The following is a 20,549-nucleotide window of genomic DNA, read 5'->3' as shown; positions in this document are numbered from 1 at the left end:
GTGTGTGTCTGTGTGTGTGTGTGTCTGTGTGTGTCTGTGTGTGTCTGTGTGTGAGTGTGTTTGTGTGTGTTTGTGTTCCTCGACGCGTGACAATATCTGCCAATAAGTTGAACAAAAACAGGGTTCAAGTGGAACAAAGACATGTTATGAACTCCGTTTTTTACTGCGAAATGTTGGCCTGGGAGAAGTCACCCCATCCTAAGTTTCTCTTCACCTACCCGTGAAGTATGCTTGAGGGCTTGACTAGACAACCCGATTGCGCCCATTACACGGCATAAAGAGAGCACCGTTCAACCCGGCCGATTCCGCGGCTGACGTCACGCGTCCAAGGGAAGTAATTTTCGAGCGGGCTGCATTGACTCGGCCAAGAATGCAAACTTTCTTCGATTAAAGACATTGTAGCATGTCTAAAGTCTTCGGACTTGTGTTATCAAGCTGTCAAAATCACCAAGTAACCTTTAAGTATAGTTTCAGTTACATGATAACTCATTCTAAGGAACAGATTTTGAGAGCCACAACCCGACAGCTGCCCTTTAATGTAAGTCCGGGGAGTGTCTGGAAACAGTGTGAGGGTCACCTTAGTCACAGGCTTATAACTCAAACAGTTTTCGCTCTTTTCTAAAACGGTTTTCACCACTGGATAGAGCATAAAAAACTCATTAGGAAAATGTAAAAATATGAAAATCATGCAAAGGTGACATGCGACTCATTCCGTGGTGGAGGGTCACAAATATGTAGGCAGTGCGTTTAGGTCTATTATTTTGTGTGATGTGAGAAAAGAAATAAAGCCATTTTATTCTGATTTCTGGTGTTGCACTACCTTATGGATATTTAGGGACTTTGTTGTCGTCAAGTTACCAAACAAACATGATCCTGGTTGGATTCCTCAGTCTTGCTTACCAGTGCTGCTTTGCTGATGCTTCAAGATGACCACGCTGAGGATCAGTGTGAGTGCTGAGTTATACGTGTTAACATGTAATGCAGAAATACAGGCAGACAGCTAACACACAAATCAACGCAGTACCACACACCAACATACAGACTAGACACACATTATCTGATTGCAAAACATGCAGTATTGCTTTCTTAACGACACATGTCTTTCGTCAACATGTCTACATGATCTTGCTATAAGTTTATTGTAAAAGGGTACAACATTAACCCATGTCAAACCAGATTGCTCAATAATTATGAAAATGCCAATTGGGAGCGCAAGACGCTTGTCATAAAGTGTAAATACAATACCGGGTCGAACAGTGTATACTGGTAGTAATGCTACTACATATGTGACCCTCCACCACGGAATGAGTCGCATGTCACCTTTGCATGATTTTCATATTTGTACATTTTCCTTAAGAGTTTGTTATGCTCTATCCAGTGGTGAAAACCGTTTTAGAAAAGAGCGAAAACTGTTTGAGTTATAAGCCTGTGACTAAGGTGACCCTCACACTGTTACCATACACTCTCCGGACTTATATCAAGCCTAGCGCAGAACCGCGCGAAGTGACATGCGACTCAGTTCGTGGTGGAGGGTCACATATTTCCTTTTCTTTTCCAGATGCATTCTTCAAGACCGAAGCACACCTGGTCCCTTACGAAGACAAATACAATGCAACTTTGATTATCTCCGTTATCAGCAATTGCACAAGAAGTGAAAACGCTTTACAGTCTGTCAATGTTCTTTATTTCTTTATTTGGTGTTTAACGTCGTTTTCAACCATTCAAGGTTATATCGCGACGGCTCTGTCAATGTGATCACAGGCATTGCCAAGTCCGTGTCAGCATTTAGCTGTCAAGTCTTCTATAAACATGAACTCCTGATCTCCGGCTGCACGTATGACAAACACTCGCGCACATTCTCCCTGACGAGGGTCATTGAGAGCCACAAAGGAACAGACAAACCATGCGTCTTTGTTATTGACAATATGCTTTTGGATATTGAGTAAAATGGCCGACTTCCGTAGCATTATGCTTTGATGATCGGAAGAGACCATCCAATCACAGCCCCCGAATTCCCCCACGTGTTCATCAGAATAGCTATATAAAAGGCTGAAGTTGTTCCTTTATTATTGGACTGATAATGTGGCGGTTTGGAGTTATATTGACTGTGAACACAATCATCACCTCCATCTAGAGTGAGTGTGAATTAATTAATTTTGAAGGGGTGTGGGTCTTCTACTGGTATAATTGCGCTGATGCTTTCTTTGCAATATGATGATGACAAATAAAACGTACCCAAAGTGAATTATTTAAACATCAAAGATGTACTAGTATAATCTCAGCTTTTATTCCGTCACTCAATTTCCCAATTATTCATTGTTATTTTCTAATTTTATTTGCACTGAATACGTTTTATTGTACTTTCCTCTTTGAAATGATATTGTCACATGTTGTGTTGTGTTGCATACCCTTTGACTAAGTGTACCATTTGTTTCACGAAAAATCCTGATGTTCAATGGATGATGTTCGGAAATAACTCTGGCAGGATGTTCAAGCTTTGTTGAAGAGTTGTGCCCCACTTTAGTTAGTCAAACAATAACACATTGTCGGCTATCATTAAGAAGAAGCGGTCATTGCCGCAACAATTCAAGTATGATATGACTTGTCACAACAGTAGGGTGCACTACTGGCAACGTTTTAGATGTGGAAGTGAAAAGTAAATCATGTAAATCATGAGACTATTGGAGAAAACAAGACAGAACAAGTGATGCATTCAGACAGTGGGAGTTGACCATAAATGTAATGTTACACGTGAAGGGTCTTCAGGTAGCATGGAGGCAGAGTCGACAAGACAATATTTGAGAGATCCATCGATGACCATAAACTTATATGTATATTTATTCCCCCATCTGCTTCTTTACCTCTGTAAACTTGTAGAGCTAGTTATTTTTCGATAAACACCCAGCAACCAAACAAATAACGACCCAGCAACAGCCTGAATCCTCGATAGCGCAATGGGTTGAGAAGCTGTTCTGCGTCGGTACTTTTTTTGCGACTGAAAAGTTCCGAACGCTCTAATGTACGAAGTATACATCTCTGGAGCAAACAATACAAACATACCGCATTTAAATTAACAACTACAGGCTTGAACACATGAATCTCCATATAAAATCCATGAGTTTGGTTGTTTTCTGAATCTAGGTCTGCTGTGCACAAACGTTCATCACAAGCAAATTCCCAAGGCAAGTAACTCTCATACTTTGTCTAGCGACAAGAGTAGTTCCCCTTTCAAATTTCTTTTCACTTAGTTTCTTCGACAACAGACTGCAATCCGACGGTCAGTTTTCAACAATATTTCATTTAATAAACAGATCACACGCAACCAAATGCACACATCTCATCAATTTAAACAGCATAAAGCGGTTTCATACACTATTTTCCCCAGAAAACTGAACTTCATACAGTTTTTAACGTTGGAACACGGGTGCAAAAGTTCGTCTGCTAGTCCCATTTGACGAAAGAACATTATCCTAAGCGATACCAAAACATATACAGAACACACAATATCTGCCGTTGCCGCCACAGCAGAATAACAGCATATGTGATCCTCCACCACGGAATGAGTCGCATGTCACCTTTTCATGATTTTCATATTTTTACATTTTCTAAAAGAGTCTTTTTATGCTCTATCCAGTGGTGAAAACCGTTTTAGAAAAGAGTGAACACTTTTCGAGTTATAAGCCTGTGACTATGGTGACCCTCACACTGTTACTAGACACCCCCCGGACTTATATTATGCCTAGCGCAGAACCGAGTGAGGTGACATGCGACTCATTTCGTGGTGGAGGGTCACATATCTGTGTACTTGATTTTAGTCCAAAATAGGAAAACTGACAAGAAGTGTTAACAGAATGGAATGATTTGCACGGAACTATACAACCGCGCATTAATCGATCGCCTGCGCAGGTTGACTGGTTGAGTGAATAGGATTCGATCAAACTTTCGCAAAAAAACTCCTCTTTTCTTTGAATAACTGAAGAAAGGAGGAATAAAGAGGTTACACACCTCGTCTCAGTGATTATAAAAAATAATGGTCTCAGTTCGCGGTCATGAAAAAGCTCGCTAAAGCTCGCATTTTTCATGATCCGCAAACTTCGACCATTATTTTTAATAATCACTGAGACTCGGCATGTAACCTCTACATACTAGGTTTATTGGGGATGAGGACACAAATGCCTACATTGAATGGCATTTCCATCGATATAATTATACAATTGTTTCTTATCAGCAAATCCTGAATTTTTACAGATTTTTTAGAATATGGGACTAGGGTTTTTGTCAGGTCGATGTTGGGGGTACCCTGAATTCGGCGGCGGTCACGTGTTACCTAATACAGAAATCTTTAATCCGAAAAGTGTGAAAGGTAGCCAAGTGAAGGGCCTTTAATGGCATATAAAGCTTGAATACAATTACACGTGAATGAATGTTTTAGTTGGGGTACGAAAATGGGTGCAATAATTGTTTTGCTCAGTTTAGTAGGTATTTATCATTTAATTTTTGCGTAAACACTGACTGTTATACAGAGTTACTTTGAACGAACAAAGACTATTCGGGTAGAGCTTTGTTGGGAAATCTTAAGACGATATTGTTTCTTGAAAGTAATATTTGTTTTTTGTACGTGGAACACACGGGATCATCTTATTACTTCTAGTTTGATTTGTATGCATGCAAGCTGTGAACATGTGGAAGGCAGGAGTTTGTTTCAGCGTGTGCCACAAAAAAGTAATCCTGAGCACAAATGTGACCCTCCATCACGACATGAGTCGCATGTCACCTCGCGCGGTTCTGCGCTAGGCTTAATATAAGTCCGGGGAGTGTCTTGTAACAGTGTGAGGGTCGCCTTAGTCACAGGCTTATAACTCAAACAGTTTTCGCTCTTTTCGAAAATGGTTTTTACCACTGGATAGAGCATACAAAACTCTTTAGAAAAATGTAAAAATATGAAAATCATGCAAAGGTGACATGCGACTCATTCCGTGGTGGAGGGTCACAAATGTATGATATATATGGTTGGAGTTGGTTTTGCTCACAACTTGCTTTTTTAGCTGGCACTTGTTGTTGTTGCTCTTTGTGTGTTTCTTCGTTTGTTTGTTTGTTTGCTGTTTTGTGAAGGGTATTCACGTTTTTCCTGTTTTGAGAAGCTTTAGGGCAAAGCCTATCGATTAATACAATATCGATCCGTCCGTGTACACATGCAGTCTCATTTGCATAGGATGTGGTACTCAAACTGATGTGACAATACCCAACTTCCGTTTGTCACCCTTACAATAGTTTAACCTTCGCCGGTCGTCGTGGGTCCGCGTTTAATTGCAAATATCTCTTAAAACAGTTGGAATTTTTTTATGAGCTTTTAAGAATGCATCAGACACCTAAAAAGCTCTAATGTCCTAAAAGATCATTACATTTCAGCGAGAAGTACTTAAAAAACAAAAAGTCAAATTTAGACTACACAGAAGACATCGATCGTGGGGCCGTGCGGACCCATGTTTCTCAAACTGAAGAAACTTATATACAAACTAAGGAGAGAAGTCACAAACCGTCAGGTATTGGCTCTAAGCATATTTTTTCTAGGATCTGTTTAATTTTGGAGTTAATAAGCAAGTCGCGTGGAGCGAAATTAATACATAACAATGTGGGTCCACACGGCCCCACGACTTGGGAAGCAAATCATCCCCACATCTATACAAAGGCTTACTTTGCTTTGAGTGTGGCATAGCAAGTGATGTAGGGGAAAGTTGAAGCAACTGATACGTCCAAAACTGTGTCATTATAATTGTTGTTTGTTATACAATGTACTGTCAACTAATGCAACTAATATTGATGGTGTTGTACTCTTTATCAGTTTGAAGTGATTGAGTTGTCGTCAGGAGTAAAAGGTATGTCTCTGGTCGGATTCCTTGTTCTCGCCAGTTCCGCTTCCCTGATGGTTCAAGTTGTCCACACCAAGAAAGAATGTGAGTATTGAGTGATAGGTATACACCTATATGTGATAAATCACACAGAACAGTAAATGCGTACCTTAATTTTGATGTTTACGCAGACACATCGCTTTACGTTTTGAAATATTATAAGTAATAGGTACCAGTTCAAACAGAAAACACAACAGTAATCAGTTGAGGTCAATTATGTATCACATTTCCGTCAGACACTCGCTGACTTCATCAAGATGGTTCGGATAAGTTAAACACGATAGCACGTGATGTACAGTGCATTTACGATTGCTAGTACATACTTTTCTTTCTTGTGCATTCTTTCTCTCGTGCTCTCTCTGTTGGAATGTCTGCCTCACTCTGTCCTTACTTGTGTGCTTATCAATATCAATCAATATGAGGCTTATATCGCGCGTATTCCGTGGGTACAGTTCTAAGAGCAGGGATTTTTAATTTTTTTTAATGTTTTTTTATGCAATTTATATCGCGCACATATTCAAGGCGCAGGGATTTATTTATGCCGTGTGAGATGGAATTTTTTTTTACACAATACATCACGCATTCACATCGGCCAGCAGATCGCAGCCATTTCGGCGCATATCCTACTTTTCACGGCCTATTATTCCAAGTCACACGGGTATTTTGGTGGACATTTTTATCTATGCCTATACAATTTTGCCAGGAAAGACCCTTTTGTCAATCGCGGGATCTTTAACGTGCACACTCCAATGTAGTGTACACGAAGGGACCTCGGTTTTTCGTCTCATCCGAAAGACTAATAGCTTATGCTATTTCTTAGTCATCAGTGTATAAGCACATACGTGTTGTAATGCATCGTGCATACATTTAAGTTGTTTTTCCTTCCAAGGTGCATTCTTCTCAGAACAAACCACACTGGTCCCGGAGGGAGACAGCCACACTGTGTCCCTGACGTTCTCCGTTGTCAACATGTGCACAACCAACGCAATTACATCTATCCAGGTTTCCAAGATGAACACAGATACTTTTTACCCACACAGAATCTGTAATCTGTCGTTTAAAGACACATACTGGATAGGGGGATCTGACTGCGTATATAAGGAACCCTCGCAGACTTTCTATGTGACGAGCTACAGTGACAACTATGACAATGAAACATGGATCCTTGTGGGAGTGTTGCAAAACGGTGATACATTTAACAAAACTGTTCAAATGCGTACCCCCGGTAAGTGGATTTTGTCATTTTGCTGCATGAAGCCTTCAAGCTGTTGTTGCTCGAGAAGGAAACCAAAGTGTCATAATCAGTGATTACAGCAATAACAAATTTGAGTCTACTGGGTTCACAACGGTTGAGCAGATCGCGTGCGAGAGGACCCTGATGCTCCTTCCGTTCCCCTGTGAGCTAAGGCAACAAAAAAAATAGGTCTGTTTACGGTAACATAGGCCAACAAAATAGGGTCGGTAGGTCGGGATTTTTTTTTTTCTCCAAAAAACCATATTTTTACGTTATTTTGCCAAAAAAACAAGATTTTTTTTTCCCAAATGCCAAAAAAAGTCTAGGGTCGCGCAAAAAAACTAGGGTCGGTCGGGTTACCGTAAACAGACCTATTTTTTTTTTTGGCCTAATGAGGCACCCATTTTGCGGCCAGCTTTTGAAACGGAAGATCATTGAGTAGAACTCTCTGGATTGTTCCATTTGAAAGTTTTGCTCTTTATACCCGCATGTACACTTTTTTAATCTTAGTTCTTACATTTTGACACAGCAGCTACATTATTCTCGTTTAAAGTGCTCTTCGGAAATCGTTTTGGCTTGTCAGAGTTACTCCCCTTTTCCCCAGTTTTAATTTCCCTTTTCTTTGATCAGATTGTCGAATATGAAACAGCTTTGATTCATCTAACATTCTTCAGCTTTGTAGACATTTCCGTTGTACCATTACCCAGCTACACTCTTCAAAGAAGTGAAGATTTTCATGGTGCTTGACAAAATACCCCGTTTTGAAGCACAACCCAAAAGTGACGTATTTTAAATCCTCGTCATTTATGACGTAGTAACCAAATGACGTTATCGTTTAGAGGTATACCAGTTAAATGTCTGGCCTTTCAAATGATATATTACTTTTTATGATCAGTGGCCTGAGACTTGTATAATCGGGGTTTGATCATATTGTTTGGATCATACCTCGTACCTCCTATGACGGTGTTGCTAATATTAAATCAGATGCGACTTTTTCAGACTTGGCCGTACCAACTACACAAACGCCCTTCGTTGTGGTTGTATCTGCTTCGGTTGGTAGTCTTGTCTTCATGATTGTCATTATCATTGTCATTGTGCACTGTGTGAGGAAGAAAAGATGTGGTAAGTAGATTCAGATTCGATTTTAAGTCGCAGAATAGACTGCTATACACTTTTTTGGCTCACGTAAGTGTAGCCTATGCGATCGTAACTTTGTCTGTCTGTGCGTGTGTGTGTGTATGTGTGTGCGTGTGTATGTCTGTGGTAGAAACTTTAACATTTCGTCATTTGAAGACGTCACATTATGACGTAAGAGGGTTAGACGTCACGCGAAGGAATTACTGAAAGTATCGGTCATTGTTATTTTGAGCGGGCCGAGACTAGTTGGCAGTCGTGTCCCTGTAAGTAGGCTACATGCACAAAGACAGATCTAGATCTAGTGTCTCGCTTTCTTGCACAGTGTCACCTATGCTTACTGTGTGTGTGTGTGTGTGTATGTGTGACGGAGTGATTGAGTTTGTGTTACTGTTTGTCGATTTCTTACGTGAGCCTTGAAGGCTTCGCCTCTTGTCTTAATGAGTGCAGTGTTAATTCAATTCATTTTGCAGTGCATTTACAATCTAGATATGTTTTCTAATGGTTATTTAAGCTTGGAGAATGAAGCTGAAGCAAGAAAAATAATTCCATAAAAATAACATGGTGGGTGTTATAGCAGCTAGGTGTGTGTGTGTGTGTGTGTGTGTGTGTGTGTGTGTGTGTGTGTGTGTGTGTGTGTGCTCGAGTGCGTGCGTGCGTACGTGCGTGCGTGCGTGCGTGCGTGCGTGCGTGCGTGCGTGCATGCGTGCGTGCGTGTACGTGTGCGTGTACGTGTGTGTGTGTGTGTGTGTGTGTGCGTGCGTGCGGACATGCATGTGTGTGTGTATGTGTGTGTGTGTGTGTGTGTATGTGCGTGCGTGCGTGCGGACATGCATGTGTGTGTATGTGTGTGTGTGTGTGTGTGTGTGTGTGTGTGTGTGTGTGTGTGTGTGTGTGTGTGTGTGTGTGTGATTCTCAGTTTGTTTATTTTGCTGCCTTAGTATTACCTTGTATCATATCTATATGATTTTTGGAATCAGGGACCGACAAGGAATAAGATAAAATTGTTAATGTTAATCATAATTTTCATATTTTTAATTTTCAGAGCTTGTTTGTAATCCAAATATAACATATGTATGTTTTGTAGAATCAGAAAATGATGAAGAATAAAATGAAATTGTGTTTGGATCGTTTAATAAAACAATAATTTTAATTACAAGTTTTCGATGTTTAATGACCAAACTCATTCATTAGTTTTTGAGCCACAAAGCTGAAATGCAATACCAAAGTCCGGCCTTCGTCGAAGATTGCTTTGCCAAAATTTGAATCAATTTGATTGAACAATGAGGGTGTGACAGTGCCGCCTAAACTTTTACAAAAAGCCGGATATGACGTCATCAAAGATATTTATCGAAAAAAATGAAAACAACGTCCGGGGATATCATTCCCAGGAACTCTCATGTCAAATTTCATAAAGATCGGTCCAGTTGTTTAGTCTGAATCGCTCTACACACACACACACACACACACACACACACAGACACACACACACACACAGACTAGACACACGCACACATACACACACACATACACACACATACACACACACACACAAACACATACACCTCGACCCTCGTCTCGATTCCCCCTCTATGTTAAAACATTTAGTCAAAACTTGACTAAATGTAAACAAGTCGCGTAAGGCGAAAATACAACAATTAGGCAAGTAGCTGTCGAACTCACAGAATGAAACTGAACGCAATGCAACGCAGCAAGACCGTATACTCGTAGCATCGTCAGTCCACCGCTCATGGCAAAGGCAGTGAAATTGACAAGAAGAGCGGGGTAGTAGTTGCGCTGCGAAGGATAGCACGCTTTTCTGTACCTCTCTTCGTTTTAACTTTCTGAGCGTGTTTTTAATCCATATCTATATGTTTTTGGAATCAGGAACCGACAAGGAATAAGATGAAAGTATTTTTAAATTGATTTCGAAATTTTAATTTTGATAATAATTTTTATATTTTTAATTTTCAGAGCTTGTTTTTAATCCAAATATAACATATGTATATGTTTTTGGAATCAGAAAATGATGGAGAATAAGATGAACGTACATTTGGATCGTTCCATGAAAAAAATATTGTTTTTACAATGTTTAGATTTTTAATGACCAAAGTCATCAATTAATTTTTAAACCACCAAGCTGAAATGCAATACCGAAGTCCGAGCTTCGTCGGAGATTACTTGACCAAAATTTCAACCAATTTGGTTGAAAAATGAGAGCGTGACAGTGCCGCCTCAACTTTCACGAAAAGCCGGATATGACGTCATCAAAGTTATTTATCAAAAAAATGAATAAAACGTCTGAGGATATCATACCCAGGAACTCTCATGTCAAATTTCAAAAAGATCGGTCCAGTAGTTTAGTCTGAATCGCTCTACACACACACACACACACACACACACACACACACACACACACACACGCACTCACAGACACACATACACCACGACCCTCGTCTCGATTCCCCCTCTAGGTTAAAACATTTAGTCAAAACTTGACTAAATGTAAAAAAGGAGGACGCAGCCAGGCAAGTTCTACTTGCCATTAATGGGTCCGTCAACAGATCGTTGATCTGTGTACACATATAGCAACTCACATATTGCATTCACAAAGAGTTTACATACACACACAAACCATTTTCTTAAAATCTTCTCCTTGTCCGCAGTTGCAACTCAGGTTGCCTCCAGACAGCCACAAGTTTCATGCGGAGACACGTACTACCTACATCCAATCATCTCTGGTGCCGCGCTGGGTCCTTCATCCACAAAAGACTCTGGCAGCCGTCCACAACACTGTTTCTTGCAGTCGGACGCGGATGAGGATGGGTACACCGTTCCTGATCTCCCCCGCAGTGCTGGAAGGAAGAGAGACGTACCCAAGCCAGTGTATAACAACACTGAAGTTGTCACTGAAGGAGGCGACACAGCTACACCAAGCCCTAAAGGCACATCAAAGCACAATGATGATGGTTATATTCTACCAGATCGTGTTAACCCTGACGAACGCAAGAGGGGTGTTGTTCAATGCCTCAACGAAAACATTGACTCCACCACTAAACGCTCTGATGAAGGTCGTGCGCCACGTTCACACAAGTATGATGACGATGGCTATGTTGCACCGAATCCTGCTGATCCTAATCAAACCGGACAGGAGTCCAATACCTCAATGTATAGAAATATTAATCCTGTTATTGGACGTGCGAAAACAAGATTAGATCAATTTGATGATGATGGCTACGTGATGTCAGATCCTCCTGAACGTCGTGAAGTCAAGGGTGCTGCTTCTGAAGCATTGTATCAGAACACACTAAATTGACTGCATCATTATGAACGACTGAAGTTTTCCCTGTATCACTGGACAGATAATGTGCTGGTTTAGAGTTATATTGACTGTGAACACTTCAATTATATCTATAGCGAGTGTAAAGGAATCAACTTTGAAGGGGTGTGGAATTTCCTCTGGTATAATTGCGCTGATGATTTTTTTTGCAACATGATGATAACAGATAAAACATACCCAACGTGAGATATTCAACATTATCGAAGATATCAAAATGTACAAGTACAATATGCCTAAGTATAATCTCGGCTATTCTTCTGTCTCACAATTTCCCAATTATTCATGGTTATTTTCTATCTTGATTTTCACTGAATACGTTTTATTGCACTTTCCTCTTCAAAATACTATTGTCACATTTCTTGTTGCGTGTTTTCCCCGTACCCGTTGACTATGTGTACCGTTTGTTTCACAAACTTTCCTGATGTCCAATACACGATGTTCGGAAAGAACTCTGGCAGGATGTCCAAGTTGTGTGGACGAGTTGCGCCCGACTTTAGTTTGTCAGACAATGACACCTTGTCGACAATTATGGCCTATAATGGAGAAGCGATCATTGCCGCAACAAACCGTAAACTCTGATGTGCATATTTTCGGACAAATGGGGTCATATCGAGGAGACACTGCATAGCATACTCATCTGAGTGAGTTATTTTTGTTTCGATTTCTGGTTTTAACTGGTCGACCACGTGTTATTGTTTGACTCACTGAAGTGGGGCGCAATGTTTTTTTTCACAACACTGACAAATCCTGACAGACTTATTTCCGGAAAATGTCATTTGTGCTTCTTCTTTTATGTAAACAGAATGTTTGTATAGTTTTTTTTTCGTTTTTTTATTGTCTTGGTCAAGGTAGAAGTGTGACAGTCATTCTCATTCTCTCATTCTCATTACTTTATTGTCCCATCGCTGGGAAATTCGGGTCGCTTCCTCCCAGTGGAAAGCTAGCAGCAACGGAGTCGCGCTACCCAGGTGTCTGCGTGTTTAGGTGTATTCAGCCACCTGCACTTATGGCAGAATGACCAAGGTCTTTTACGTGCCATTGCTGAATAGGGGAGGCAACCTCCTGATGTATATATGCATATTAGGTACGTATCATTGCTTTGATTTCTGGCTTAATACCAACTGTTATACACATTTACTTTAACAAAAACACGAATACGTTGATAGAGCTCTGATGTGACATCTTATGATGACGTTATTTATTGTACATGGTTATATGTACTGCTGCTGCACATGCTTTTTTGCTTTGCTTTGTATGTATATGTATGTTTGTCATTGTAAAGTGCTTAGAGAATGTAAAGCGCTCTATAAATCCCCCATATTATTATCATTATTATTATTATTATATATAGCTATTCTGGTGGACACGTGGGTGAATTCGGGGGCTGTGATTGGATGGTCTCAACATCATCATCAAAGCATAATGCTACGGAAGTCGGCCATTTTTGCCAATATCCAAAAGCATATTGGCAATAACAAAGACGCATGGTTCCGGTTTACCCATCTGTACCACACGATGTTAACAATCGACAACAGCATACACTGACAACTTGAAATTCTTCTCGGGAATGTTTTTCAGCTTTACAAATGTCGATAGCATACCCTTTTCTGCTAACTTCCCGATGAAACAGGACTAAACCAATTATTTTCTGTCCCTAAACACCACAAAATGCCCAAAGTCGAAATATGTAGTACAAACAGGGGAGTAAAACGGAACAGCCGTTTTTGTGTGCCGACTGACACACAGTTTCGCATTCGGCTTTTCTTATCTCGTAACTCCACACTAAATACCCCACTTGGTTTAAGCGTGTTTTATTCAATTTCTCATACACACGTTTCAAACAATAACAACATTAAGAACGTTAACAAGCAGACTGCTTATGGACATACCCCACTTCCCCTCTGAAGTATTGATGTACAACCCATGGCACTAACATTCATGTAGTCGTTTATAACTGAGGTTGAAAAATTCGCTTCATGACGAGACAAGTATGAATGCCATTCACCCAAACTGAAAACTTCGCTGCCGTCTGCTCGCGTTGTACGGATTAGCTGTTCTCTTCTCCTCCCCTTGTTGCATCCTAGTTCTTCAGTTGTTTCTAGTTTTCCGTTGATGTTGTGTTTTGGTCTTCTTCATAAGTAGTCTTGTTCAAAATTAAAAAAACTCAAATTTATTTTTGTTGTATACGAATGAACTAATACAAAGCTGTTTAACAGCTGTGTTGTCAAATCGAGTTTTTTTTCCAAAGTCAGTGTGGCGCCTGCGCAAAACTAATGCGCATAAGAAACGGCGTCTGCTATCAAAACCTGAGATCAACGCATCGACGCAAAAACTGTCATTTTGTAAGTTTGGAACAACAAATCAAGGTCAGAACAGCTATATAATCGCTATTGTATTTTCAGCGTAGCAATAGGGTCCGATATTTAGACTCGAACAAGTACAATGCGACTCGTCTTCGACTCGTCTTCGACTCGTCAGCATTATACTTGTCTCGTATAAATATCGGACACTATTGCTACGCTGAAAACATAATAATGTCCTTGTCCAAATCACGGCATTATGTCTTGATTACTTTTAGTATGATGTGTGTGCATCCAAGTTGTAAACACGTGGAAGTGAGGAGTGTGTTTCAGTGTGTGCTACACAAAACGTATAGCCATGATAACACATGTATGATATATAATCTGTTTGGTGTTGGTTTTGATTATAACTTGCATTGTTATCTGGAACTTGTATTCGTGGTTGTGTGTTTGTTTGTTTGTTTGTTTGTTTGTATGTAGTTTTTTTAATTTTTTTAATCAAAGCAAGGTCGCAAAGACTCAGCTAAAGTGGAATGACTCTTTTTGTAAATAAGTGTTGCTAACATGTGAAAGGTTGATTCCTGTTCCAGAATGTGCATTGTTTGTATGAACATGTTGACAGATAATGCCTGTATACTTGTATGCATTTGTAAATATGAATTGATTACATCGTGGTATTGTATTATATACAAAGTCAGATGTATTCTTCCTCTAGTCTGTGCAAAAAGCGTATAGCGAAACAATATTATCATGTGCTAAGTTGAGTTAATAAAAACCTTATTTTGTATTAGTTATCAGCATGTATAGCTATATTTTAGTTTTAAACCGCGTAAACAAACAATCAAACAACAAAAACAGGGATGTGTATACTGACACACACATAAACCCACAAAAAGGCAAACAAACAAGCAGGCTAACAAGCAAACCCGAAAAACAAGGTACGCATACGAATGTTCACTGAGATTAGAATAATCTCAACCAAAAAAGTGTATTGTTACATGTCCAAAATGACACATTTCCAAAAAATATCATTAAATATCTGATGCACTTACATTAAATTGGTTTGCTTTTGTGAAATATTTTATTCTTAAATGTTTCTAATTAACATAACATGTACGAGGGTAAATTTAATCCAAATATTTTCAAAGAAATTGGTATATTATTGGTTTTCGGAAAAAGCTTTGCTCTTTGAGACACCAACACACTTTTGGGTGGGGTTGGAACACACTTCCAGGTAGAAAACGGTTCATGGGAAACAACTCATCCTTTCTGGCCTATTTAGCAAACTGGCAGGGGAAACGATTGCCTCCCTTTACCTGTCTCTGATGTCTGTGAATTTTTTTTAATACATTTTTCTTCCTACCGCCAGTATACAGGTGCTATGTCGTGAAAACATAAACAGTGTTCCGAGTATCAAACATCTGCATGTGTGTGAGTGTGTGTGTGTTTGTGTGTGTGTGTGTGTGTCACCGTGTGTGTGTGTGTGTGTGTGTGTGTGTCACCGTGTGTGTGTGTGTGTTTGTGTGAGCCCCGTTAAGCTGCCTTTTGCAAGTTTACACACCCTCATAAGGATGCCGGGTCGGTATATCCTGCCGGCAGCATAGGAAAATATTGTCAAAAGCCGTATAAAACGGTCAATAAATACCCCTAAATTAAGTTTCGTTTCGTTTTACGTCAGGCAGGAAAATGGAGGTAAAATGTCACGGATGCATGTTTTTTACACACCTCTTGCGTAACACGTGACCGCGCTTACGCGGTAAAATTCCTCACACAAGGTCACACAAGTTCGGCGCGCCACAAGTTCAGTTGACACTGAAAATGGACGCCGTAGTTTGGAGAGAGCAGCGGCAAGAGCAGCGATGTGACCGAAAGAGGCCGGTATATTTAATTTGGATGATTTATGTTTATAATATACGAAAGTGTGTGTGTGTGTGTGTGTGTGTGTGTGTGTGTGTGTGTGTTAGTAGGAGCACCGTTAAGCTGCCTTTTGACCACTTTATGATAGTAAATGTCAACATACACTACATGGCATCTCTATTCATGTAAAATGTCAGCTTAGCTAAAGTTTCAAAATAGGCGAATGATTTCTTTCCAACTTCATTTAGAATTACAAAATAAAGTTTCATCTCAAATCTGGACAGAATCGGCCTGTAAACTCTGCTCATTTTTCCCGGCATCTTAATGATTGTGCAAACTCACTGACCGGATAACGTGGCTCACACCAGTATGTGTGTATGTATGTGTGTGCGTGTGAGTATGTGTGGTTCCGTGTGTGTCTGAACGTCCCAAGCTGTGTGTGTGTTTGCCTTTCTGTTTTACTTATTGTATGCCAGTAAATAAACTAAATACAGGTTTAGGTTAAATATAAAACTTGTTAATAATTGAACATGTGTTAAGGCAAGTGCATCTTTACACTTCACTTTCTTTTATCATCGTTTTAGCCATATTTTGAATTGGCAGTGTTATTGTTCGTCACTTACATGTTTAAGCAGAGAAAACAAATAACTATACCTGTTGAGGGGAGAAGACGCGTTTTCTATTTAAAGTGTATCTAAACCCCATTTTTCAACCCAAAACCCTTATTACCAACGCAAACATACACCCAGATGCATTCCATTCCCACCCCTTCAAAGGCCCGAAGATGCGAGGAGCAGACGCAGCGAGTGGGAAAAGTCCGTAAAAGCTCGCACCTGCCAGCCTTCAGCTGAAACAAGACGATGATGCTAAAAATAGAAACGTCGGCAGATGACGTAGAGATGGGAATGGGAGTGGGAGCGGAAGCAGCGCCCTCTCCATGGATCTAGATCTAACTTTCTGCAAACACGAGTCAGCATGAGTAGATCGTTTCTGCGTCGTTTACGGTTGCAATACTATCCATGCAAACATGCCGGGAATAAGTAAGCTTACTCACGGGTTCCCTCAAGTCTTTCACAGAAGGAAAGCTTGGATTGACTTTGTGGAAACGGTTTATTCACAACCAACGAGTGGACACCATTTTGCAGATGATGCATTTGCAGAACAGTTCACAGCTCCCTTGTTCGAATCCGAACTCGGTTATCGTCCGAGTCGGAGGTTGTTGGCGGATTCTGTCCCGTCAGGGATCCCACTAACGTTTATCAATGTGAAGAAGAATTTTAATGCTGCATAAAAGACGGTTGAGACGGCTGACGAAGAAGTGTCGAACCGGAGAAAGACTCAAAGTCGACGGAAAAGAAAAGTGATGAAGGCAAGTGATCGTTATGTTTCTGTTGGCGGTGCATGATTAAATTTAACGGCAGACGTAGTGCGTTGCATCTCCATCGTTTATGTAAGGTATGTGTGTCCGTGTGAATATGTGTAGGAGGGAGACTGAGACTCTCAAAAATTCTGATTTCTGATTTCTGTCTCTGTCTTGCCAATAAAATAATAACGAAGAGATACACACAGAAAGAAACACACAAACAGACACAGACACACACAACCACACCCATAGACATGCATATTCACTTTCTTTGATCCAGAATCACAGAGACAGACGGACAGACACATACACCACACATACGCATAGACATGCACATACACTTTGATCCAGATTGACACATAGACGGACGGACACACACACACACACATTCACACGCAAACAGTCACATTCACATATACACACACACACAATTACACTCAAAACACACATCATACCTCCAGCAGATTTTTTTTTACAATGTAGAAATATCTAGGTCATTGATTGTTAGATTCATTCCTGTAAAATCTCCCAAATCTAACAAACAAATACATGTACATGTAGTTGAAACAAATGTCTTGTGCAAGAGAGATCAAGGGAGATAATTTTGATGCAATTGTTAATGACATTGCATAGTGATATCCTTTAAAAAAAAAAATTTGAAAATAAGGAATTGAGATCTCTACACAATTTATCTTCCTTGTTTTATGTATGACATTGAGTTATAGTTAAAATTGTATTCTTGGAATTGTTCAAAAATAAATTTGAAGGGAGGCAACTACTAGATGAACAAACAATATTACAATTTACACATTCAGTTATGCTTTTTTTTGGATAAGATCTATTAATGAGAATTATACAATAAATACACATGAAGGGGGGGGGGGGGTGTGCAGAGTGATTTTGAATGAGGTATCTGTCTAATATTTAGTAAAGCGTGGAATTATGACTGAGAGTGAGAGTCATTAATTCAGTGCATTTAAATTTGTATCCTGTTTTCAGGCTGTTCCTTGCCACTCTGCATTACAATGAAAATGGGGACAGGGGTGATGCGCTTGATGAGGAAGGAAATCCCACGTTGTCCATCACATTCCCAAAAGGAAAGAAAGGAGAGTACAGTGTGAGGAAGTGCAAAGGGCCACGAGCTTATGGTAAGTTACATGCAGGGTAATTACTGACTGCTGGTTTTTAGCAGACACACACAAATGAAAATCCTCTTCTTTTCTTATACTCCAGAATTCTGGCAATTTACCCAAACACACACTCACACACACAACTGAAGAGGGAAAAGACAGAGAGAGAAATATTACATTTAATTTTGTTCAGTTGGGTATTCGCTAGAACTGCAGCATTCTTCCTAAAATGCATTTTTGCAAGCATAAAAGCTGTACTTGGTTCCGTGCTAATAATGCCTTTTCACGACTATCTCATCCTGAGCTATCCACTGTTACATTTACAGGTCACGTGTCAAGATTGCTTCAACGTCTGTTTGAGAAGCTGACAAAGGATCCAGGTGCCTTTGAAGCTTCCTTCCCAGAGGAATTTTGTGACAAACCTGACTTTTGGGCCGCTGCATATCACCACCACCGATAAGAAGCTGCAGCACCATACAGTACAAGATAACCAAACTGATCCCACTTTTCCCCGCTGATGTTGACACCAACGACAATACTGAACAAAATGCACTTGCAAGGAATTACAGATTTTACTCTTTTATTTCATAAGTGATGCAATAGATTATAAATACATTTTCATGTTACCATTTTCATTCAAGCTCAGACCACTCAAAACCTCTGTAGTACATCAGACGGAAATGCATATCTGATGGCCCGTACTCCACATGAAGGTAAAGGTATCCTGATTTTCCTCCCTAGCACACCATGGCACCACCTCACAAGCTGTCAGAATCCTATGTAGCGGTACTTCCTGAAAAATAATCACAAAATCTGTGACATAAGTGTGTGTTGCATAGTCCGGCAGGGTGTTCCTACAAAAGGTGTGGAAAGTGGGGGGAAGAACACTTATTTTTCGTGAATTGATAGAATGGCTTGTTTCATGGCTGGCTGGCTGTGTGTGTATGTGTATGTGTGTGTGTGTGTGTGTGTGTGTGTGTGTGTGTGTGTGTGTGTGTGTGTGTGTGTGTGTGTGTGTGTGTGTGTGTGTGTGACAGTATGACAAGATCCATGTAAATCTTTCATTTTACCTAGTTATTTATGTTTAAAATGTACTTTCCAAAATGTGTTTCTTTCCAGCATTATGTTGATCTTGTTTCACACAAAGTGTATAAACTATGAATCTATTATTCACTTCTGGACTTCAGTGTGGAGAGATCCGAGGATAACAAAATAATATTTACTGGTTTGTATATAATATATTATATGCATCATACCATGTCAAACACATCACAATATAGACGCGTGATCGACAAGAAGAGGAAATACTATGTGTGCACTTGTATGTCTTATCTTTTAATTTAATGGGTTTTTTTAATGGACCAACTTTCAACTTTGTGAGAAGAAAAAGTTTTTAAGACATGAAAAACAAGGATTGCTTTAAACCTGCAAATTAAAAAAAATCTTCTGTCACCTTCTTCTTCAGGTGTGTGAATGGATGGGTGTACGGGGTACATTTGTCATGTGGAACAGACCTAGAAGTATCTGCCAACACATCACGATGATGTGACAAGCACATGCTTGGTAAAGAAAGATAGGTGTGTCACTTACTCCTTAAGAGTAGTCTGTAAAAACCCATGCTCCTCCCGGTACTGGTAATATGCCGTCTCCAGCATATCCGTGTTTAGGCAGACGCTTTCAAATTATGGGAGCTGCGTGATGCATGTAATGCCAATTTTTTCGGGAGGTCTGCAAACATAACAGTATTGTTATAACTTATGGTTAACTATGAAATTAGTGTAAGAACTTCTGTCTTTCTTTATTTGGTGTTTAACGTCGTTTTCAACCATTCAAGGTTATATCGCGACGGGGAAAGGGGGGAGATGGGATAGAGCCACTTGTTAATTGTTTCTTGTTCACAAAAGCACGAATCAAAAAATTGTTCCAGGGGCTTGCAACGTAGTACAATATATGACCTTACTGGGAGAATGCAAGTTTCCAGTACAAAGGACTTAACATTTCTTACGTACTGCTTGACTAAAATCTTTACAAACATTGACTATATTCTATACAAGAAACACTTAACAAGGGTAAAAGGAGAAACAGAATCCGCTAGTCGCCTCTTACGACATGCGGGGGGCAGAGAAATAAGGATGTGGAAAAGAAGACTTTTGGTAAGTGAAATAAAGGTGATGGATCCAGTCAGGTAGAAATAAGACAACAAGAAAGGAATCGGAAAACTGCAGGGAATAGTAGGGAGAGTTTTCTTGGAAGGAAATATAGGTGAAAGGACTGGTAAGGCA

General features: G+C 39.9%; 1 protein-coding gene across 2 annotated transcripts in view; it reads right to left on the bottom strand.

The window, feature by feature from the left end:
- Positions 1–17,586: 17,586 nt before the first annotated feature.
- Positions 17,587–20,549, bottom strand: part of LOC138972758 (uncharacterized) — a 3,914-nt gene continuing 951 nt past the window's right edge. The window contains exons 3-4 of one of the 2 annotated variants that reach the window (XR_011457737.1): positions 19,858–19,995; positions 17,587–19,060 (exon numbers count right to left, since the gene is read on the bottom strand). Coding sequence is in view for 1 of the 2 variants with exons in the window: in XM_070345430.1 (XP_070201531.1) it covers positions 18,938–19,060 (123 nt within the window). In the remaining variant the exon portion in view is untranslated. The remainder of the gene's footprint in view (positions 19,061–19,857; positions 19,996–20,549) is intronic. The other variant, XM_070345430.1, reaches the window with a different exon arrangement.

Source organism: Littorina saxatilis, linkage group LG8, assembly GCF_037325665.1.
Source record: "Littorina saxatilis isolate snail1 linkage group LG8, US_GU_Lsax_2.0, whole genome shotgun sequence".
Lineage (NCBI taxonomy): Eukaryota > Metazoa > Mollusca > Gastropoda > Littorinimorpha > Littorinidae > Littorina > Littorina saxatilis.
This window is presented reverse-complemented; position numbering and strand designations above follow the sequence as displayed.